The sequence below is a fragment of the Physeter macrocephalus genome, unplaced genomic scaffold (genome assembly GCF_002837175.3).
Source record: "Physeter macrocephalus isolate SW-GA unplaced genomic scaffold, ASM283717v5 random_201, whole genome shotgun sequence".
Classification (NCBI taxonomy): domain Eukaryota; kingdom Metazoa; phylum Chordata; class Mammalia; order Artiodactyla; family Physeteridae; genus Physeter; species Physeter macrocephalus.
Window position 1 is genome coordinate 14,963 of NW_021145486.1, and position 23,057 is coordinate 38,019.

Here is a 23,057-nt window from a genome sequence, read left to right on the forward strand (position 1 = left end):
AGTGTTGGATTTGTACAGTACTCGCAGTCTAGGGGCGGGGTCTCAGTGCATGCTCTTCTACCCGGGCCCGGGGCCCCTCGACGCCGCTCTGTACACTGAGGACGCACCCCGGAGAGAGAGAGAAAGAAAAAAAAAAAGCGTCCCATCTTCCTGTGTGTGTGTGGTTTTGAGTTTTTCGTGCATGCTTATGCTGGCCGGGGTCGGGAAATAGTGCAAGCTTATAATACAGTATTATTGCAGTACAAAATGGGGGGGGGGTATGATGGGATGGGGAGGCCCAGGAATAAACAGGCTGGGATTCGGGACCTCCGGGAGGGAGGTCCTCTCGCCAACCCCCTTCCTATCCCTCGCTCCCCTCCCCACCTCGATCAGGAAGTGTCTCCCAACAATGCTAGGGGGCTCCTCGGGTCCCTGGAGGGAAAGGGCTCAGGTGGGCCCCAGGGCTGAGCTTCCCCCATCCCACCAGTCTCACCTCTTAGGGGGCAGGGGCCAGCCCTCTCCTCGCTCAATACTGTCAGCCACAAGGGCCCCGAACCCCGCCTCTTCACCCTCGGAAGCCCCTCCAAGTGGGGGGGCAGGGGTCGACGGAGCAAGTGCAAAGGAAGCAGATGTTGGTCCCTGAGTTTTATTTTCGGGGGTGGGAAGAGAGAAGAGCTGGAAGTGGGGGCATGTTTGGGGACCCCCAGGGCCCTCAGTGGTGTAAGTGGGGTGGGGCAGGAGACACGGACGCAGGGGCTTGGGCCAAAAGGGGGTGTTGGGTGGCTCTGAGAGACCTAGGCTCAAAGCTTGGGTCCCCCTCAAATCTGGGCTCTTTGGCATCCAATTGCAAGGCCAGTTATTTGGGGGGGAGGGGGGAGGGGGCAGCTCTGTAGGTGGTGAGGTAACTGGACTCAGTGGTGGGCGACAGGGCCTCTTCGAGCCCGAGCCCGGAGAATTGGCCAGCTTCCCCTCCCAGCCCTCTGTCAGCGTCCTGCCCTGAAGCCCTGAGGGGCGAGCTACCACTCCAGCCCCGCCCCGCCAGGGACCCTGTGACCGAGAGCCTGTGGAGGGGAAGCTAACACAATCACGCGCGGGGCGGGGGCGGCTGGGGGCTGGGGGCGATAACCGGGGGAGGACTTTAGCAGCAGGCAGCTCGGCGGGGGCGGGGCGCAGAGGCTGACACCCCCTCGGGTCGCACACGTCGGGGCGCCCGGGAGGGAAGCTCTGGCGACGTGAGGGGCGGGTTTCGAGCCGGGGGCTCGGAGGCCTGGCGGTACCCTGATCACGCCGCTTAGCAGCTAGTTAAAAAGACTGAACGTACATTCGTGGTGCGACGGCCGCGGGGGCGGGTCCAGGGGTCGGGGACAAAGGGGAATGTGGTAGATGGGGGTCCTGATACAGTGATAAACCTGTGAGAGGGGCCCGGAAACACGATCCTCGTGCTCTCCTGGGCGGGGGGCCGCTAGTTTGCTGTCCGGAGAGTGCATGAAGTGTGCCTGCAGCTATGGGTGTGTGCGTGTGTGTGTGTGTGAGGGGGGGGGGCCTGTTAGTCGTGGCAAGGTGAACCCCAGCCCCCCAACCCTCAGAGCCTGTGCAGGTAGAAGGGAGGGTACATGGTGGGACGCACGGCGGAACCAAGTGGAAGCGGAGGTCTAGAAAGGTTCCCATAGTCCTTTGGGCTTCATTGCCCCTCTTCCCCCACTGCTTCTTAACTACTCAATTGGGGGGCTGGGGCCATTCAAGCCCAGGGGCTCCCTAAGCTGGGAAGCCCACTGGGTGGTGTGAGAAACGATTTGGGATATTTGAGGGATGTGGTCCTCAGGCTGGGAGCCTCTCCCTTAGGGAGAAGGATGCTTTAAAATTTTCAGAGGCTGACCCCACCAGTCCCACGGGGCACCTCTGTCCCTAATGGGAATAATGCAAACTTTGGGGACATGCCCCCCAACTTAAGAAGAGTGATTTGCCACACTCCTTGTTACCAAGCACTGCCCATGGGGGTGGGCTGATTCCTGCCCTATGGGCTGGAATCTCAGTGGAGATTTGGGGTGGGGTGGGGTGGTGTTCGGGCCCTCCTTAGAGGTCTACTCTTCCATCCTCAGGTACCAAATCAATCCAAGGACAGCAGGGGATACAGCATTATGCTCCCACAGCCAGGGGTCCCCATATCCTCCCTAAGCATGGTCCCCTCCCCTGGCCACCCAATATAGACACATTGCCACAGCTCTTTCTGCCCACCCCAGTAGCCCAGGCCCCCCCAACCACTGCCTGGGCAGACAGCACCACCCCGCCCCAGAAAAGGAGATCTAAGCAGTGCAGAGGAGAGAAATAGCAAAGGAGGGTCCTGGGCCCCTCCACAGAGAGGAACCCTGGCTTTTCCTGGGATTGGAGGGGCCTGCCCCTCTTGGCTGGGGGAGCAAGGGTTAAGGTACCAGCATGGCTCAGAGTTTCCACTATTCCCCCATGTGCTGGGCAGGGCTATTCCCCTTTTCCCCACAACTGGAAACGCAAAGGAGATTGCTGGGTTCGGGATGCTAGCGGCGGGGGTGAGTGTTGAATCGTTATTGCTGTGACCCAAGCTGCCTTAAGTGGGTGGAGGGTGTCTATTCATTACTGAGAATTTACTAGAGCGTTTTTCACTGACTCAGTTTCCTGTCCCACAGAGAAAATACTGGTCCTCTGAGGAGGACCCCACTTGCCATGAACAAATCCACCGGCCCACACACACACTTAGGCACACACACCATGAGCTCACTGACATGTACACACAGCACACAGCACACAGCCCCCCTGGCCACGAACTGCTTTCTCTTAAGAAGCCCACCCAGTTTGAGTTCCTGGGGCAGAACACTGCCCCCATTTGTGTGCTACAGCCTTGGATAGATTGCGGAGGGGTGAGTCCTCAGGCTCAGAGAGGTTCAAACTGAATTCAGGGTCTCTGCCTGTAAACCGGTTTTGTTTAGCTCACACAGTGATTTTTCTGTAAAAAGTTGTTGCTTTTAAAAAAGTTAGATGCCACTAATTAAAAATTGTGAGATTTCACTTAAAAATTGGAAGATACTGGCAATAATTGGCTGAGCTGAGGATTGGTGGTGGTCCTCTGTTTACCACAATCCCCACAAGTGCCCTCTCCCTGACACTGCTTGGCTCCTGTTGACATGTGAGTTGGTGACATATCACATCTCCATGATCAGTGGTCACCAATGCCAGTACCTGCCCTGCCTGTGAGCCTGACCCCAAGGATTCCACCAATACCACTGAGGACAGGGTTTTGAGCACCTGCTTTCTCACCGGAACTCTTACTCCGCCCATCTAATCCCCAGAGCTGCTATGGGATGCTTGGAGCCATGTGGGATTGAGAGGTTGGGGTCTCTGGAGAGACAGGGTCCAGCCATTTCAACCAACCCCAGTACTCTGGAGTGACCCCCACCTGGACTCTGGGATGGAGAAGGAAGGAGAGTCTGACTCATAGACAACTTCATTCTTACTAGATAGAGCGAGGAGGGGCCAACCAGAAAGGACAGTAAATAGTAAATAGACCAATACACAGATTAAAACGCTTTAAAACTCCCATCAAACAAGACCTCAGTTATTCGGCATTGGTGGGGTTTTTAATATGCTTTTGTAAATTAGATATTCTGATTAATCCATTTAATGCAGATAATACTGGGATCTACTTCCTAGGCTATTATGAGGATTAAACAAGTTATTTTTGTAAAGTGCTTAGATCACTGCCTGGCACATAATAAGCTCTGTGTGCCAGTGACTGTTAAATAAAATAAATTAATTAATAATTGGAAGCCACCATTACATGCAGGGTGTGACTTTAAAGTATGAAAATATCGTTTTCCAATACAACAAAGAGTGCTGCTTCTTTTCAAAGCCGACCTTGGGGAGGCTATGTGCTTTCCCCAAGCAGGGTATCATTTCTTGAAACACTCTGACCTCTTCTTTGGGAAACCCAAAGGAGCCTGACAACACTGCAGGTCCGTACCCAGCCTGGGACCTAGAGACAGGCACCCCAACTCCAAACCATGCAGGGCTCTGTTGAGCTTCACATGAACTTGCTCCAACACACGTGGCTTCAAATGGCCTTAGACGTTCCAAAAGTCAAAACTACCCTCAAAAGGTAATAATTCCTAGATGGCAAGGGTGCTCTTGGCCCAGATATCCTCAAAAAGAAACAGATTTTGGAGAAAAGAGAGTGGTGGGTGCAGGCTTAGCTCATATGGATGAGACATCCATGAGAACAGTTTGGCTCAGGGCACCGCCCACCCACTACGGCATCCCTAGGCTGGGGCAGGGGCCCTGAGATAATCTTAATATTATCAAGATCACTTCCTGTTAGTTCAGAGCTTTATGGCTTATAAGACAGTATCTCCTCCACTACAGAGAACACATAAAAGGATGTCCCCCAAAGGACAAAATGTTTTGACTCATGATCTTACTTTAAAGGACACACCCTCTCCCACAGTTATCAGTTCTGGTGTGTGTGTGTGTGTGTGTGTGTGTGTGTGTGTGTGTGTGTGTGTGTGTTTGAAAATTCAGCCACTTTGGGGTTGCTAAACAGGATTCCCCACCTCCAAAAGCTTTGGAAACAGAAATATGTGTTTAATGCTAAAACGAGGCTGAAGCTAGTGCCATCATCTTTGATATGTCACAAGGCACTTTGGGATCTTAGAGTACCTCAGGGTGCTGGTCACTGAGTGGGAGCTGTGCTCAGGGTCGGGTAGTGGAACCCTCTGGAAGGAAATGCCGGATAACAGAGTGCTTGGTTTCATCTAGTCCCAGATAACAGGGGCCCTGCTCCCACTGCTGCTGACTTTTAGAGTGGCTGGTGGACAGACTCCCCTTCATTTCAGCCCCTGCCACTAGCTGGAGAGGATGGAAAGAGGGCCAGAGGGTAGCAGGGAGAGAGGGGGGCAGTGCCAGAAGGCGGGGAGTAGGGCTACTGTCCATCCCACCCCCTCACCTTTGTGCTTTGTGTTTTCCCTCTTTTCTTGAGGCTCTACCCTGACCCTCCTCTACCTTCTGCCACTGCAGGATGCAGAGCCACACAAAACATCCTGGAGGGCAACAGAGGCTTGGACTTGGGGAGGTTCAAAAATGAGCAGTCAGGATGGGGGTGGGCCCGAGTCTGGCTTTCATTCCTAGATGGAGAGGGTGCTCTTGGCTCAGATATCCTCAAAAAGAAACAGATTTTGGAGAAAGGAGAGTGGTGGGTGCAGGCTTATCTTACATGGATGAGCCATCTATGAGAACAGTTTGGCTCAGGGCACTGCCCACCCACCATGGCATCCCTAGGCTGGGGCAGGGGCCCTGAGGCCTCTACCACAACCAGAGACAGGAGTTGAAGGGAGATGAGTTGGGAGGGAAGCAGACATCAATAGAGGAAGGAGGGAGAAAGAGGAGCCAGGATGATAGTAGGTACATAGGAAACTACCAAGGACTGCACAAACATCTTTCTGACTCCCTAACACACACACACATGCACACTCATACACACCCACACACACAGGACTGCAGCACTGTGCAACTTCAGTGGATGCCATTCACATTAGGGTCTATGTAAATGGCAGCGCACAGCCTGAGCATCTATCTGTGACAACCCTGCCACATGCACAAATGCTCATACATAAGCACACTCATACTCGTAAGTGTACCTGCATGCACACAAGCACACACACAGATGCAACCTTACTGCAATAAACATTTTGCAAACCTTCAGGCCTCCTCCCCTCCTTCCCTCCCTATACAGGTACTACCCTTCTTGGAGCCATCTTCACCACTGCCGCATTCCCCAGGGGAACAGAAGTGCTGGCTGACATGGGCAGGAACGAAGAAAGAGAACCTTGGGGGTCCCTGCAGTGACACGTTGGGTGCTGAGAAACAGGCAGAAAGAGCATAAGCAATCTGGCATCCTGATCCCCCACCCATCTCCAGATCCCCATCTGATCAGCCTACCAGGTGCTCTGTTGCTCTGTCTTCACCACCACCCCTGGGGGGCAAAAAGATTGGCTGAGCACCCACAGGAAGGAGTCACCCTCTGAGCGGGGCAGTGGTGGGACTGCTGTGTCTGGAATTTGTCCTGAGCTCACAGGTCCTACCTCATCCTTTACAACCACCCTCTCTGCCACTGCCACTAGACGGGGTCCTTTCACCCCAAGGCTCCAGCTCGCTTTGAGAGGCAGATCCCAGGCCCCTGTTCATACTTGCTCAGCTCCTAAGGAGCTGGGCCAGGCAACCAATCCCACCAGTGGATGATGGCACATATGCCTTGGGGGAGGGGCAGCCGACAGTGGATTGAGCTCCAGGCCTCCTGGGTTGAGATGTGGCAGGGCAAGGACTCTGTCCTGACAATGGCATGGGAAGTGCTCACTGGGTTACAGGGCTGCTTCCTCCCATACCACTGAGTGTAGAGGCACTTTCCAACCAAGCCCCAAATATGGCTGGCCAGGTCCCCGTCTCACACACAGGGCCACACGCCTTGCCCCATGCGGACAGACAGACACACAGCACACCAAGAGGGACCCAGTCTCCTGGCACTCCCCTCAAGGGTGGACCAGGCCCAACTATGCCAAGAGATCACAGATTAAAAAGAATAAGCCCCATTCCAGACTGACTCTGACCCAGCATGCCTCTCCCTGACACCTTGGTTTCCACTGGACTCTGGACTCACTGGTGGCTCCAGCCCAGGGCCCCTGTCCTGTCCCAGAAACTGCACCAACAGCCCCATCCCTCCCTGCACCATTTGGCTGGCACCAAGCAAAGGGAGACGATGGGGGGTGAGGGGCGGGGCGTTACAGTACCTTGGGCCAACGTTATAGGGGGCTGTATTGCATGATGGGGAGGGACAGGGTGTATGAGTGTGTGATTATTGCGTCCTGGGAAGGAACCACGGTCTCTGCCTGCTCCCCACCCCCCCCACCTGCCCCCTCCAGGAGGGGGGGGGCCCAGCCTAGGTCTTGTGCGTGAAGCGGGCCCACACCTGCTGCAGCTGTGACCGCGAGATGCGGAGCACCGAGGGCACGAGTCTGTGGTTGCCGGCGGCCAGGGGCGCATGGCGCCGGTGGGGCGCCCGCACGGGGCTGCTCTCCGCCGAGCGGCTGCGCTGAATGAGGGAACCGGAGGAGCTGCCGCCGCCAGGGTGAGGGTAATGCTCGGTCTCCAGCGTGGAGGAGGAGAAAACGGAGGACGCCAGTCGTCGCAGGGGGCTGTACCGCGGGAGGGAGTGCCCCGAGAGTCTGTCCTCCTCCAACTGAAAGAGACCAAGAGAGTGGAGGGAAAAGAGGCGTCAGGCACAGACTCGACAGCTCCGTCTCGGGGGGCCACCCCACCGCTGACAGCCCCTGCGGCACCGGCGTCCCGGGCAGGTCGGCAGGGTCCGGCAGGGTGCAGAGGCGTGCAGACTGTAGTACTTTCCTGCCTCACAATCTAGGCTCCGGCCTCCAATGCCCTTTCCCGGCCTCCTCCTCACACCATGGTCTCCTTGCAGAGACCTTGGTCACTCCCTTTCTCCGGGATGCCTTCCTGGCTTAGCTCTACATAGCTCGGGGTTCCCTCTGGGCTGGGGAAATCCTGCCCCCCAGGAAGGCCGCTCTAAAATGTATTAGCATCTGTGCACCATTTGTTCCCGGCTGGACTCCATGCCCTTCATGAGGTCTAGAGAACACCAGCTACACGCCCTCTGGGGTGGCACTCCTGCCCCCATGACAGGGGCAGTCAGGGTCTCAGGGACAATGTAGCAGAGGGTAGGACTCTGAGGTCCATCCCAACTACACCACTTACTACCTGAGTGACCTCAAGCAAGTTACTTTACTTCTTCATGCCTCAGCTTCCTCATCTGTAAAATGGGGGTAACTATGGTTCCCACATCATAGGACCTTTATAAGGATCAGATGGTATACTATGCAAAGCCCTTAGAACAGTGCTGGCCATGGTGTAAATGCTGTGTCATGTGAACTGTTTTATTATCCTTTAAATCACTCTTGAGAATGAAGAAGGGGATAGAGGACTGGGGGCTGGAGGAGTCGATTGAAATCATTTCTCCAAGGTGGCTTTTTCCCTGTCCTCTGCAAGGTCGAGCCACATGGCAGGGTGTGGCCGCCTCACTTGGCCACTGTCGGGAAGAATCCTGCCTGTGCCCTGCTGCCCTCGTGCCCTCAAAGGGAAAAGGGAAAGTGGGGCTCAGTGTCCCAGGCTTACGGGGATGTAAATGGTGACTTGGCTGTCATCCGATGTTTCCCATCCTGAACCCTAGCTCTTCCTGGGACTGAGGCCAGTTTACATAGCTTTAGGCGGGGCCAGTGAGGACTGGCTGGGCCAGCTGCTAGAGGGCTGAGGAGGAGGGGGGCCCTGAGGCCATTGAATGGGCGTCCAGGGACCCGGCATGGAACCTCCAGCAGAAAGGCGAGGAGACAGAATATTCTGTAGGATTGTCTTTGCCCTCACCCTGCTTTCCCTTCCAGCTTCTTTGTGGCCAGGTCTAGGATCCTTCTGAACCGGTCCTGTCTGCACTGAGGGTTAGGGGTCCAAGGCCCACCTGGGGATACTGAGGGCCAGAGGTACCCACAGTTGCCCACAGTCCCTCTCACAGCACATGCGGGAGGCTCAAGTTCAGCATCTCAGCCAGAGTTTGGTCAGCTGCCAGAGGGATTTAATCCCAGGGTGCTCCTGCCCTTTCAGGCCAGGTACTTCTTGTGGCCACCTCCCTGTCCTCAGTGCCCCACTGAAGTGTCATGTCTCTGAGGCCACCCCAGCTTCCCAGGCAGGCTGGCTCCCTGTTCCTAGCAGAGGAAAGTTCTCTGTTATCTCCCTGTGTCCCTTGACTGTAAACATCGTGTCTCCACCTTTGCATCCCCACCCCACCCCCTTGACTGTGAGCTCCGATTCATCTTTGTCCCCCAGCCCCTCGCACACGTGGCAGGGAAATGCTCTAGGGGCTGCCAAACAAATGTCCATGTACTCAGGGAATGTTGACCCGCTGGGTTATCAGCCAGAGACAACCGGGAAGGAGGGTAAACATCCCTCCCCCAAATCACACACTCTGTCCGCTGCTCTCTCCTCTGCCCTGGCTTTCCCGGTCACTTCTAATTTGCACCGTAAATTCCGGAGAGAAGAAAACAAGGTGTGTGTAAGAAAAAAATTAAAGTACCATGCTATGCACACCAAAGAACAATAGATGCTCTAAAACTGCCTGGTTCCACATTATCCATGTCCCTGCTCCCCACGGGGGTAGGTGACAGAGTTGCAGGTGCTCCTATCTTAGGAGCTGTTAGGAGGAAGTTCACACATCAGACACCAAGCAGACGGAGCTGGGACTAGGAGGGGCTTCCTTGCAGAAAGGCGGCAGGGTGGGGTCCCTATAGAGACTTCCTGCCTGCTCTGAGCCGCTTAATCTAGTTACATTACAGGATGGGGGGCGTTCCACAAACTGTGATTCCAGTGTGCAGCCAGCTTTGGATCCCCCACCCAGGCTGGGCTCAGGACTCTTTCCAGACCAAAAGAAGGAAAAAATATGCCAGTGCATTCCTCCCTCTTCCCCTGCCCTTGGTGAAGGAAGGAGTCAGCTTCACCCTGCCGTACTGAAATACTCCAAGACATGTCCTGCCCCATGTGCTCACACCCATACACACACAGAGACTGCACCACACACAGTGACACGCCCACAGGCACACATGCTGCCGCAGTCCAGACAGCAGGCGCACGCACATGTGTGCATGCAACACACACACACACCCTACAAAGGTTCTTTCTGATCCTGCACAAGTCTTCTGCTCTCTCTGGCCTGTGTTTGCTCCTCTCTTAAACACACAGGCCTCAGACTGTGTGGCTCCGGGCACAGCCCTGGAGCCAGCTGCCTGGATTCAATCCTGCTTCTACCACTTAGCAGCTGGTGACCCTGGGCTAAAGACTTAGCTACTCTGAGCCTCGGTTTCCTTACCTTGTAAATGGGGATGGCCTCTGCACAGTATTGTTGTGAAGGCTACACCTGTAGAATATGGAATTTCGGGAGCAGTGCCAGCTATTATATCCTCATTAGAACTATCACTGTGATGGTTACCCTGCCAGCTGTGACGTTCTAGGCTTCCATGGATCTCCACACACTCGCAGACCCGCTATGCGCTCTACATAGACACTCCGACATGTGCACCCACATGCGTGTGTACACACACGGACACGCCCACACACCGCTGCACACTCTTGGATAAGCTGACACTGACATTCTATGGCACACACGCAGCCATAGAAAGCTGACCAACCTCCCTTCTGTACACCGTGGGGAAACCAAGGCCCGCACACACCTAACATCCCCTCCAGACTCACACGACTCATCAGCTCATCGCTCACTGAGACAGGCAATGCCCGCCCTTGTCACGAGGAGGACCTGAGCCCAAGATTGACTGTACGACAGGCCTGAGTCTGCTCCCCCAAATCTCTCCTCACCCCCTTGGCTGGAATTTCCCAGTGGGAGGCTGACTCCTAGGACAAGGTGCGGGGTGCATCTGAAGGCGAGAAAAACCTCCCAGATAGCTCAGCACCCCGACTCTGAGACCCACTTGGCCTACAGTCACCAGGAAGGGACTGGAAGAGCCCTGGTCCAGAACTCAGCCTCCTGATTTTAATTCTGGGCTTTCTCTCCAACCCACACCACCACCCCCTGTCTCCTTTCCTCCACTCTGCACCTCCCAAGAGCACGACCTATTGTGTGTCTGATCTCTGATGCCTCCGGTCCCCGGCACAGTGTAGATGCGCAGTAAGTAGGGAATGACTAGGTGATGAATGAGTGCACGAATGAGTGAGAGGGGAGCAAGGGAGCCCAAACAGATCTTACTCCTTCTCCTGCTTCCCAGTGCCGGTGCTGGTGGGCACAGTGTCCAGGTCAGCAACACAGCCATGCTGCCCACATCCTGCCCCGGCTGAGCCTCCAACTCAGGCTGGCTAGGACCTCTCTGGGTGGAAGCTCATGGTCCCCACTTTTTGAGCCCCCAATTTCCAGTGTCCAGGGCAAGGCCAGGACGAACACTCCTCAGGATCTTGGCTCAGAGGTTGTCCCTTCTACACACAGGGATGGGGCCTAAAGACAGCCCTACTTGGAGCTGCCTTCTCCAGAGCACCTGCGATCTCCCGGCCAGGCCTCCCGATTCTGAGCACACAGCGGAACTGGCCCCAGCCCTGCCCCTGGCATCTCCCAGAGCCTTCTGCGTGCATGCCCCCGACGTGGGACAGTCCAGTGGAACGCGGCACAGCACCTGAGCCCTCTGGCATCACCTCCTCGGCTCTCCCCAGTCCTCTGAGGGAGCACAGACCCCATTCAACACCCAGGGTGAGTGTTGGAGCCACTTCCTGGATCAGAGGTCAGCCTCTACCCCACACAGAGAAGCCAGGCCAGGCCAGTGGCCTTCTGCCTATTCTGACACCCCATGTTTGCCAGAAGAAAATAACCAAAATACCATGAGACGTGCTGCGGACCCTCACCCTGGCATTTATGATGCAACCACCATCCGGCCCCTCCCTGCCCGTCCTGCCTTGTCCCCCAGTCCTCCCACACAAGAAGGTGCCATGGCAGCCTGACCGGGTCCACCCAGGACCCCCAACATGCGCCCCCCTGTGCCCAGTTTAGGGTCCCTGCTGCCCTGGCTCCTTTTCTCCCCATCACTGTCTGAGCGTCCTGGTCCTCAGGGCTCACCCCCGCATGGAGCCTGCCCTGACCACAGGACATCCCCTGCTGCCCTCACCCCCTTTCAGCAGCTCCTGCGCTGACTTCCAGGAGCCCTCTCCCCAGGTGTTCCACGCTCTGGCCCCTTCATCTCACTCTTTTTCAAGGGCTCCCTTTCCTTTCACCCCTCCCCTCCCAGGTGTGAATGTTTCCCAGCTCTGCCTTCACCCTTGGCTCTCCCCACCCTCTTGGGTGTCCTCTTGGGTGACATCATCCACCCCTGTGGGCTACAAGACCCCCAAATCCGTATCGCCTGCCGAGATCTCTCTCCTGAGCACTGATGCCTCCACAGTGGACATCCCACAGTTACCACGAGGTCATTGCATCCAAATCTGAGTTGATACTCCTTTTAAAACCACTCAGTGACGGCACTGCCACCCACCCAGAACACAGGGCATCAGTGGAGAACCCCTCTGCTCCGTCACAGCTCCCTCAGTCCTCACCCAACACCTCTCAGCTCCATCCACCTTGCCCCGAATCCAAAGTCCCCACCCTGGTCCAAGCCACCAAGGCACTCTCCCGCTGGCGCCTGCCATGTGGCCTTCCTGCTGATAGTTTTGTGCCCCTTCAATCCATTTTCCACACAGCAGCCAGAGGGATCTTTCAAAAGTACCAATGTCATCATGTCGCACGCCTGTTTAAAAGCCTGCGGTGGCTCACCAAGCCTTCAGAATCCAGCCCCAACCCCAAGGCCCTCCCAGACAGGGCACCAGAACCCACCTCGCAGCCTCATGTGCTGCAAAGTGCAAGCAGAGCAGTGCTTTCTGATTGCCACCTCTGGGCCTTTGCACACCCTGTCCCCTTGGCCTGGGAGGTCTTTCTCCTGCTTTGTCGCCTGGCTGACACCACCCAGAATGCAAGACTCAACTCAGACCTGGGAGGGTACTTCCTCTGGGAAGCCTTGCTGCCCCCATAAGCTTGGTTTCAGACCCTTAAGCCTGTCTCCCTTCATCAGAGCTGCAACAGTTGGGTGCTATCGGCAGCCCCCAGTGAGCACACAGGAGCACTCCCGGCTACGTGCCAGGACTGTGGGCGTCGGGGGTGGGGAGTGGGGTGCAAGCCCAACCTTACCTGTCTCTGCGGGCCCGTGGGATCCGACTCTCTCCGTCGAGGGCGGGGTCCGGAGTGCAGGGGCGAGTGGGAAGGGCTGCCGGGCGTGGGGGGCTGTGATATCTCTGACCGGCCATCGGCCTGGTTCAGCTGGGGTGGCAGAGGCTGAGCTGGCGTCAGCCGCAGGTCCTCCTCGGCCAGCGTGTGCATGCCGCGTCCCCGGGGCCGGACGGCGGGCTCCGGCCCTGGCCGCCGACGCTCCTCGCCCTCCTCGGGCAGCGGCCGCAGCTCCTCGGGCTCCTCGTCCGTGGTGCCCGACGTACTAGGCTCAGCCCCCGGGGGGAAGTCCTTCAGCTCTGTCTCCTTGTCAATGATGACCCACTCCTTGCTGTCGAAGTCCTCCTCCTCGGCCAGCGGCACCGAGCGGAAGGCATTGCTCAGGGCCTCCTGTTCCACGGAGGCTGACACGTCCATGCGGCCGCTAGCCTGCCGGTCGGCGTGGCCTGTGTCCACTGACAGCATCTGGGCCGGCTGCGAGGAACAGGCCTGGCGCGAGGGTGAGCCGGGCAGATCCATTCGTGACCTGCAAAGCCACCCAACGTGGGGCTCAGTGCCCAGCCTCTCGGGACCCCCAAGGATCCCAAGGAGGTGGCAAGGTGGAGCCTGATGCCTGAGACCCCCTGACCACTGTACTTCTCCCACCTTGGGCCAGGCTCAGCCGCGTCCTGGTTGCCACCCTCCAACCTCAGTCCCTGCAAAGATCTCATTCATTCATTTAGTCATTCATCCAACACACATTTTTGAATGCCTACCGTGTTCCAGGAATCTAAACAGGCAAAAAGTAAAATCTGGTTCCTGTGCCCAAGGAACACTGTCCTCCAAACCACGCCCAGGAAACTGGATCATCTGATCGTCCTAAAGGCAACTTGATGCTTGCCCAGCCAGGGCTCCCACCCCACGCGGGCTCTCTCCCGCTGCACCCAGGGCAAACACACCCACCTGGCCCTCGAGTTTGCTGATGGTTTTCTAGCCTCTTTTACCACCACCCTTCAAGCCTACCTGGCTGGTTTCACCACCTCCAACAAACTCCAGTGACTCCCAGCCCAGGACAAAGTCCACATGCCTTAGCTTGGCATTCAAGGCCCCTGACGGCCAACCAAAGGCCCCATTTCCCCCTTCCCCTAGCCAGACCCATCTCAAATTCACTTGCTTTTCCCCAAATTGCTCACACCTCTGTGCCTTTACGAATGCCACTCCCCACACACAGCCTGTCCTCCCATCCTCTGCTGTCCACCCCAGCTCGATGTCACCTCCTGCAGGGAGCTGTTCCCTCCTGCATTGACGGGGGTTAGTTTGCCTTCCCAGCGCTGCCTGTGTCCCCTCTCGTCACAGAGAGGAGCATGTGTAAGTTTACGAATCTGCCCCCCCAGGAGACTGCGAGTTCTGCCAGGCAGGGGCTGGGTCCCTTCTGACTTTTGCTTCTGGGACCCTGATGCTACCTGGGGACATCTCTTTCATCGTTATCTTAACCTGTGCTGTGAATCTCACGTTACTTGCAGAGGTTCTCAACTGGGGAGTACCAGCCCCAAGGTAAGGGTATTCCTGGTTGTAGGATGCTATACAAGGAGGAATTGTCCTCTCCCAAATGCCCAGGGTGACCCCCTGAGGACCACGGGGGCCTCACTCACACTCAGGCTGTGGACAGGGGGCAGACTGCCATCCTCCCCCTTGCATCGAGCCTGTGAGAGGAGGGGTGCAAGATCAAAGCCTCCTGTGGGGCTTTCTCAACATCCTCCTACCCCGGCCTATGTGGGACCTGCCAACTCCAATCTGCACAACATTTTTATCAATTTGTTCATAAGGCTTAAAATAAAACCCCCGGAGGGAGGTACCCAGGTCTTACACTCATACTCCCATGTAAGTGGCTAATGTCACCTCCTTTCCCAAGAGCATGGTTTGTTTAAATAGATGTGAAGGAGAAAGGAAGCCAGAGGAAGAGAGGGGCCGAAGATTGTGGGGGGAGTGGGAACTGAAGAAAGCAGGGAGGTAGGACACCCTGATCTCACCAGCTTCATATGTTCTCCTGCTCCCAAGTGCCCCGGAGCACCCTAAACACTTTTGCCCTGCCTGAGATCCTGAACCTTCCAGAAAATCTCTCCTCAGCCCTCTCCGCTCCCCAGCATCCCTGAAACAAGGGTTCAGTCTGAGCCAAACCAACGTGCTCCTCAGGACTGTCTTTGCTCAGGGCATTTCCCACCTCCCTTCTCCACTTGTATCCCTTCCAAACTGCCCCTCCTCACTGCTCCCTGTTTCCTGAACCCTCTGGGCGACCATGGATGAAAATGTGGTCTTCTGTCCCGGGTAGTTCAACCTGTGAGAGTGTGAGTGTGGTGAGGGTGTGTGTGGGGGGGGGTGGGTGGGGGTGGTGGGCGTGTGAAAGTGAGTGTGAGAGTGTGCGTGTGAGTGTGGTGAGTGTGTGTGAGTGTGTGGGTGTGGATGTGAGTATGAGTGTGGGAGTGTGTGTGGATGTGAGTGTGTGTGTGCGGGCTGTCGGCTCCCTCGGGACAGGGCCTGCGTCTCTTTGTCCTGGGGTCACCACAGGGATTGGCACAGGGCTGCCCTGACTCGGGCATCTCCACACCCCAGAGGGGCACTGTGCCCATCCCAGAGGGGCCGTGCAGTTCGGGGCAGAGTCCAGAGGGGGGTTCCTGGCTGAGGTGGGGCCTGAGGAGGCAGGGACCTCCTACCCCAGGGCTGGGCCCCAGGAAGAGACCTCTTTCCTGGTGCAGAGAAGGCCCCAGCCTTGCTGTGAGGTAAAGCCCCACCCAGAGCCAAGGGAGGTGGGGTCATGTCTCCCACCCGAGGTTGTCCCACCCATCAGATCTAAGGTGAGGATGGGGCCCTCGTCCCTAGCGACCATCAGCCACCCAAGGTCAACCAGCCGCCCTCTCATCCCCCATCCTAAAGGCTCACCTTGAATCTAAACTCTCCAACACTCCCACCCACCAACCAGGTCCCTCCCTGACATTCAGATCCCTGAGGCCTGACCCCCAAAACTTGGTCTGTCTTCTCCTCAGGCACTCCCCGAATCCTTCTCCAGGCCCCTCCCCCAGAGCTGAAGGGAGCCTCACCAACTGCTCTGAGGCATCTGTAATTAGTTCCCAGGGAAAGAGGTTCTGGAAGCACGCCCACCTACCATCTCAGTTCTCACCTCGTCCTACACCTTCCTCCAGCCCCACGCCCCTCCATGGTCTGAGCTGGGCCCTCTGCATCCCCGACCCCTTCTCCAGGCTGGTCACTGACTCTAACTGAGTCTGACCCCAGGCCCAAGTAGAACCCTCTTAACGCTTCCAGGGTCCCCCCACCTCTGCCTGGAATCTGAACTTTCCTCCAGACCAGCCGTGTGAAGGTAGAGAGGCCCAGGGGCCCCTGACCATCCCCCTGGCTCCAGACCCACCTCCTCTCATGCAGTTCCACCCGCCCATCCGCCGTGGACAGCCTCTCCGACTCAGGGCTGTTGACCCTCCGGTAGTGCAGAGAACGGACTGGGGTTGTCGGTGAGTCTGGGGGGGCACGCACCGGGGAGCTGGGGACCCCCGCAACTCGGCTCTGCTCCTCCTCCACCAAACAGGGGGTCTGCAGGACAGGGGAGCTCCATGAGTGGGGCTGACAGGGCAGCTGTGGGCAGGTGGTTTTCTGGGGTGAAGGAGAGAGAGGGAGGTCCGAGCACTGGGATGCCGGTGATCCTGGGATGGGGCCGGGCCAGGGAGGCAGGGCGAGCAGGCAGGCGGCTGGGGAGAGGGGCCCATGGGTGGGGAGCAAGGTAGGAAGGGGAAGGCCACCCGCGTCCCCCTCCACAGCTGCAGTTACTTTGCCAATGTTGATCCGGAGTTTGTTCCGGTTGACATCTGTCTCCTCCCAGACTTCAGCCTCAGGACCCCCGGGGTGGGGGGCGAGGTGGGGGCTGGAGCCCGGACCCTCGGGGGGCCGCCCCGGCAGGATTGGAGGCGCGTTCTCCTGGTCACTCAGGTGCTCGCCCTGCAGCACATCCTCAGTGTTTTCCCGGAGCAGGTCGCCGGGCACCGGCGTCACGTTGACCACCCTGCGGAGGCCAGGAGGGGGCCGTGGGCAAGGCTGGCAGGGGTGTCCTCTCCTCTAGCACAGGCCCTGGAGACCACCCGCCACCCATGAGAGTGGGCACAGTCAAGGTCCGGCAGGGTCGAGGTGTCCGTAGGCCCATCTCCATCCCTGGCTTGCAAACCCTCTGGGACCAGACCACCCTCAGGTGGCTCAGGTGGTCAGAGGCTGAAGGGCAGTTACGGCACCACCTGGCTCTGTTTATTTAGGAGATCTCAATGCTCTCTGGCCCTGCCAGCTCCCCACTACATTTCTCTGGCTGGCTTCCTTGAGACTAGGAAATGGGTCTAAAGAAAGAATCACTTTGGAGTTCCTGGACCAATGTCTTTACAGACCCGGCACCTCATGTGCTGGCAAGTCCTGTGGAGTCTCTGCAGTGTGTCCCCTGGCTCACCCCTGGGGCTGGGTGGGGAGCCCTTCTCACTCTGGCCCCTTCCTGGGCCACTCTATCTTTGTGCTTTTCAGTTAGATCTGAAATCGCTGACCCATCGGTTACAAACACCCCAGACTCAACTGAGAGCGCTTGGAGGGCAGGGGCTGCACATCTCTTCTCTGAGCCCCCACAGGGCCTGCTGCCAGGGCTCAAGACCTGTTCCCTGAATGGATGCGTGTGACCACCAAGAAACAGACAGACTGTGGCAGGGGAATCTCACTCAGGGCCCCCTGCTCCCCAGTAAGGTCAAGAACTCCAAATAAGGATGCCCCCTCCATCTGCAGATTGAAGGTAGAGATGTGGCAGAACTTCCTGGGTTTCAAGAAGCCCGCTTTTGAGCACCAAGAACAGGAGAGACAGCCAGGTGTGTCCAGGTAGGAAGAGGAGGAGAGGGCTGGCTTCTCAGGTGACACCTCGGGCAGGGGTCGTCTGCCCCCCGTCGCCCCTCCCAAGACTCACCCAAACATGGCTGCCGTCTGCCGGGTGTTCTGCTGGGGCGGGGTGGAGGTGCTCGTGGACAGGAGGGCGTCATTGCCCGCCTTCTCCCAGTCAAAGGCCTCGTTCTCGGCGATGCCCCGCTCCTTCATGCTGTTCTCAAACACTGACATGATCAACTGCAGGGATGGGGGTGGCGGGAGGACAGAGAGGTGACCCAGGGGCTAGCCAGGAGGAGAGGGCAGTTGCTGGGATTGCAGGGGGAAGAGAGGGGCCTTCCAGGACAGGGATGGGCCACGAAGGGGCATTGAAAGAAGGGCACATTGATTTTAAATGAAAACATGCACAAGGTATGCAAATCAGCATGCAAATTATCATCTTGACTTAAGCTCCACTGGCTGGACACAAGCCCTTGGAGATCTGTCCCCTGATTACCAGCCCCAGCCTCCTCTGCCATCTCCACCATCTCAGCAGATGCAGCCCCAGTAGTTTCCCAAACCCACCACCTGGGGTCATGCCTCTGCACAGGCTGCTTCCTCTGCCTGCAGTGCCTTTCCCACTGTCCTCTCCACTCTGAACCTTTCCCTGAATCCCCCGCCCACACGATTGGGCACAGAGCAGCGGTTTGAATTGTTCACAGGCGTATCTGCCACCTCTACATTTCTAGCAGCCAGCCCAGGGCCCAGCACAGGGTGTGGTCGAAGCTGTGTGGTCTGGGGGAACCCATGAGGCTGAGCTAGGCCTGGGGGGCTTGGCCTCCCACTGCCCGAGTAAGGGATCTCTGCCAACAACCGGGTCCCTGGGTTCAGGAGGTGGCGGCCCCACAGACCTTTCCACTTCTGACTTAGCTCTCTCCAGAGGGTTCTATCTGCTAGCAGGACCCCCTTCACTGCGAGCCCACTGTGTGCCTGACACTATCTGTGCTCCCTGTGGTGTGTAGCCATGCCTGGCACATAGTGGATCCTGGGCAGAACATTCTCTGATCAGTGGGTCCCCTAGGAGTGTAGTGATGGTGCCTTGGAAAGAGCACTGGACTTGGAGTCAGATGTGCCTGAGCCCTGCCCTGCTCCTAACCAGGCTGTCAGGCCTCAGTTTCCTCATCTATGAAATGGGGATAATCATCCCACTTGGCCTTCTGCAGAGTTTCAGTGTAAAGTCCTTGAAAGCACTTGGCTTCATTAATTGTTAAGTGCTGGAATAATAACATAAAGAACACGCAATATCACCAAAGGCTTGTTTTAAAGCTTAAATGAGTTAATGCAGGAAAAGTACTGAGAACAGGGTGAGCTCTTGATAAATCTTAGCTGTGACTACTGTTTACAAGAGCACAGAACAGTTTCTTTCGTGCGGTTGGAAGACCAGGGGAGGTGCTCAGGGCCAAGCCGGCAGGGGCGCAGGGCCTCAGCAGGATGGGTGGCGCTGGAGACAGTCACCCACAGAGAGGCGTCGGGGGTTCAGGAGCAGGCAGGCAGGCTCCCACCTGGTAATCGGGCTTGGTGAAATAGTCGAGGCTGGCGATGTGGTCCAGGAAAAGGTGGAACTCGGAGGGCATGTGCTTCAGCAGCATCCGGTGCTCGTACTTCTCCTTGATCATCCCTACCTGCTCCTGGAGACAAGAGGCCACTGGGAGATGGAGCCCCAGCTTCCCCACACCCCCTCCCTGCCCTCAGACCCAGCTGTACTGCCCTCACCTTGTCCTTGATCTTCCTCCAAGGCAGCTGACCCACTGCAAACTCCACAAGCATGTAGAAGAGGGACCACAGATCATCGTGGCGGCCCATCTCCTGGGGGTGGGAGCAGGGAGGGGGTCACCCATCGCTCTCAGGTCCTTCCCTGGGAGTGGAGGCTGACCCTTCACTGAGGGACACCAGTCAGGGTGCTTATGGGCAGAGCTGGGGTCTCCCTGAAGCCACGGCTCCATTCCTGACCCGCCAACACACAGAATCCCACAGTCAAAAGTTCCGTGTGTGCTTTCTCATCCACAGAGATTTGTGGTGGGGACAGAGAGGAGGGGATCCCCAAAACAAGGAAGAAGGTGACATCAAGGGGAGGTGCCCGCTGAGCCCTCTTCCAATCAGGGTCTCTGGAGGGGCATCTTCCAGCCCCTGCCCTGCACTCCTCTCCCCACCTCCCGTCACAGCTGCCTGCCCTGCCCTCTTCCTCAGCAGCATACTCTGCCCCTGACCTCTGCCCTTACTGTCCCCACATCCCTCAGTCCCGCCCTGCCACTCACCCGGTTCTTGTGAGCATTGACCGAGGCATAGCGAACAGTCCCGCGAAACCCAGCCACATTCCGAGGCTGCAGAGGGGAGAACACCACCAGGAACGTCACCCACTGCCCCTGACCTCGGCCACATCTCAACCCTGCTTACCAAGCCGCCTAATTCTGCCTACTTTAGCCCTGACTGCCTCCTCCCCCATCACCCCCGTCCCCCGCACTCCCGAGTCGACCTGGTCAGGAGCAACCTGACACACCAAGCCCAGTCCTGAACCCGTCTCTTGACCCTGCTCACTGCCCCTGCGTCTGCGCTTGACCAGGCAGACCACAGGGCGTGGCAGTGGCATCCACCCAGGCCAAGGGGGAGAGGGGGACAGGCCGAGCGTGGACCCAGCACTGGGTGACACTGAACACAAGGCCAGGCCTGTCTAGGCAGCTGCAGGGAAAACTGGTGAAGGGTCCCCAGATCAGGGGGCGGGGCGAGGATGCCAGGATTCCCGCGAGCGGCGGTACTCACGGGCCGAACGTCCCCCGTGGTGTTGGTGTACTGCCGGGCCAGCCCAAAATCCAACATGTAGCACTTTCTGTAGGTGGAGGGCAGCCTGCCCATGGCAAAGTTTGACTGGGGAAAGACAGTAGCTGTGAGTCTTGGGGCTCCAGGCCCACCTCAGGGGACACCAAGAAACAGCTCTGGTGAGGGGCCTTCCACCCCACATACACTCAAGTGAGAGTAAAACATCAATATGTACAGCAGGGCACGGACCTTATCTGAGGGGCAGGTGTGATTATGCTCATTTTAGATAGGAGGAAACTGAGGGCAAACTGCAGGCTTCTCCAAGATCACACAGCAAGGGGTGACCCAGCCAAGGTCCTCCTGGCTCCGAATCCTTGGAACTCCCAGCAGGGCTGTGTGGCTTAGTGTAACTGTCCTGCTCTGAGGCATCAGGAGACCAGCATTGTTCTTGCTGTGTGACCTTGGGCCATTCAACGAACCTTTCTGGGCCTCAGTTTTCACCATTTTAAATTGGGTCCAAGCACCAAGATCCAAGATGTTACAAAATCAGCTACTTGGCATCTCTTACCAAGCCCCAGCCCCTCGTCCCCCTTCCTTCTTCAATCCTTCCATCCTTCCCCAACCCCTTCACCTTTCCAGGTTCAAGGACTATTCAGGTCAGGGGTGAGGAAAAGGAAGAGAAGAGAAAAGAGGGGAGGACACCAGCACGCCCAAGGGGCAGGCAGGGGTGCTCCTGAGAGGCAGGGAGAGGAAGAGATGGAGCTTGGGATGGAGATCAGGTAGAAGAGGCTGTCCCCACCCAACCACTGTTCTGGAGAAGAAACCAGGGGACCCAGGGAAGGAGAGGAGGTGGGGCGCGTGCTTCAGAGGAGGGGGCAGCCCTCACCGGCTTGATGTCGCGGTGCAGGAAGCCCACGGAGTGGATGGCCTCGATGGACTCCAGGATCTGCTTGCCCAGCCGCAGAGTGGTGCTCAGCGTGAAGGTGCCTCGAGGCTGGCTGCGTCGCAGGTCAGCCAGGTTCCGGCCCTGGGGTGGGGGTGGGGGTGGGGACAGGCTCAGCTCAGCTGCCAACCGACCACCACCGCCATGACACTCTTCCCAGCCTCGCCCCAGAGGCTTGCGCCCACTCCCCATTCCTCCCAGGGCCACAGTCTCCATCCCACCCCAGGAGTCACCACCAGAGCTCCTGGGGGAGACTGAAGGCAGGATGGGCCACGGGGACTCACCTGGAGCTGCATCACTACATAGTTAAACTTCTCGTTGCGGCCACAGCCAATGAACCTGCACACGTGGTCTTTCCCTGAGGGATACAGACAGGGGTCTCCCAGCTCCTACTCCTTCTTCCTCACTCCCAGCCCTAAGGTGGGCTTCCCGTGCACTCTTGATTCCTGGTTCCCCCAGCCCTGGCCCCACAGCCACTTCTCCCACCTCCCCCTGCCCTTAGGCCCATCATCACTCTTGGACTCTGTTCCCATATCCCCTGGCCCATCACCTCTCAGCCCCTGGCTCCATCACCTCTTCCCTCCCATCTGGCCCTGGACCCGCACCTTGCAGCTTCTTGAGCACAGCCACCTCCATCTTGAGGACCTGCTTGGGCTGCTGGGCCGACTCCACCTTCAGGGCCACGTTCTCCCTGGTCAGCAGGTCCATGGCCTCGTAGATCTCACCAAAGCCCCCGCCCCCGATCTTTTTGAGCTACAGAGACGGGTGAAAGGGGAACAGGGGACACAGGGATCAGGCTGAACAGCTCCGCACCCCACCCATTACTGGGTCACATCCTTCCGGGATGGGGGCAGGGGCCGTCCTTGAAGGGGAGGACCCCATGGCTCCCTTCTTCACCCCACCCACCCGTGCTCCCACCTCCTCTCCTAGTGCTGGAGACAGGAGCTCAGTCCATGGGTGTACAACTACTCACAGACACAGACACAGACACACACACACACGCACACACACACGCATGGGGCTAGATGTCAGAGTGGGCAGTGAGAAAGTTATGAGACCTGAGACTCCACAGAGACAAGGAGACAAGCCGATGCAGGATTCTGAAGAGATAATGGGCCGTCGTGAGCCTTTTAAGGACAATAAATATCACTCTCCCCCCATCCCCCACCTAGACGGAGCAGCCTCCATCCAGAAGCAAAACTAATTTCCAGAACCTTGCAGCTTCAGGTGGGTCGCTCCCCCAGGGAGGCCAGCCCTTCCTGGGGTTGGCAGTCTCCTGAAAGATGACACCAGGGGCAGAGAGCACTTAGAGGGGAGTGTTCGGGGGAGGGGACTCAGCAAAGGGTGTTCTCTGCCCAGGCCCCCTGCTGAAGCTCACATCACTCCCGAGGCCCCAGGTCAGATGCCCAAAACCAGGGTGAGCCTCCTGTCCCGGGGGGCCTCGATGGACTCCAGGATCTGCTTGCCCAGCCGCAGAGTGGTGCTCAGCGTGAAGGTGCCTCGAGGCTGGCTGCGTCGCAGGTCAGCCAGGTTCCGGCCCTGGGGTGGGGGTGGGGACAGGCTCAGCTCAGCTGCCAACCGACCACCACCGCCATGACACTCTTCCCAGCCTCGCCCCAGAGGCTTGCGCCC

General features: G+C 57.7%; 1 protein-coding gene across 1 annotated transcript in view; it reads right to left on the reverse strand.

Moving 5' to 3' along the window:
* Positions 1 to 23,057, reverse strand: part of TTBK1 (tau tubulin kinase 1) — a 37,300-nt gene that overhangs the window by 8,620 nt on the left and 5,623 nt on the right. Inside the window, exons 4-12 of the mRNA XM_007107566.2 lie at positions 21,369 to 21,509; positions 20,486 to 20,590; positions 19,984 to 20,049; positions 19,442 to 19,534; positions 19,231 to 19,356; positions 17,775 to 17,929; positions 16,616 to 16,847; positions 16,203 to 16,381; positions 12,767 to 13,328 (exon numbers count right to left, since the gene is read on the reverse strand). Of these exons, the coding sequence (XP_007107628.1) occupies positions 12,767 to 13,328; positions 16,203 to 16,381; positions 16,616 to 16,847; positions 17,775 to 17,929; positions 19,231 to 19,356; positions 19,442 to 19,534; positions 19,984 to 20,049; positions 20,486 to 20,590; positions 21,369 to 21,509 (1,659 nt within the window). The remainder of the gene's footprint in view (positions 1 to 12,766; positions 13,329 to 16,202; positions 16,382 to 16,615; positions 16,848 to 17,774; positions 17,930 to 19,230; positions 19,357 to 19,441; positions 19,535 to 19,983; positions 20,050 to 20,485; positions 20,591 to 21,368; positions 21,510 to 23,057) is intronic.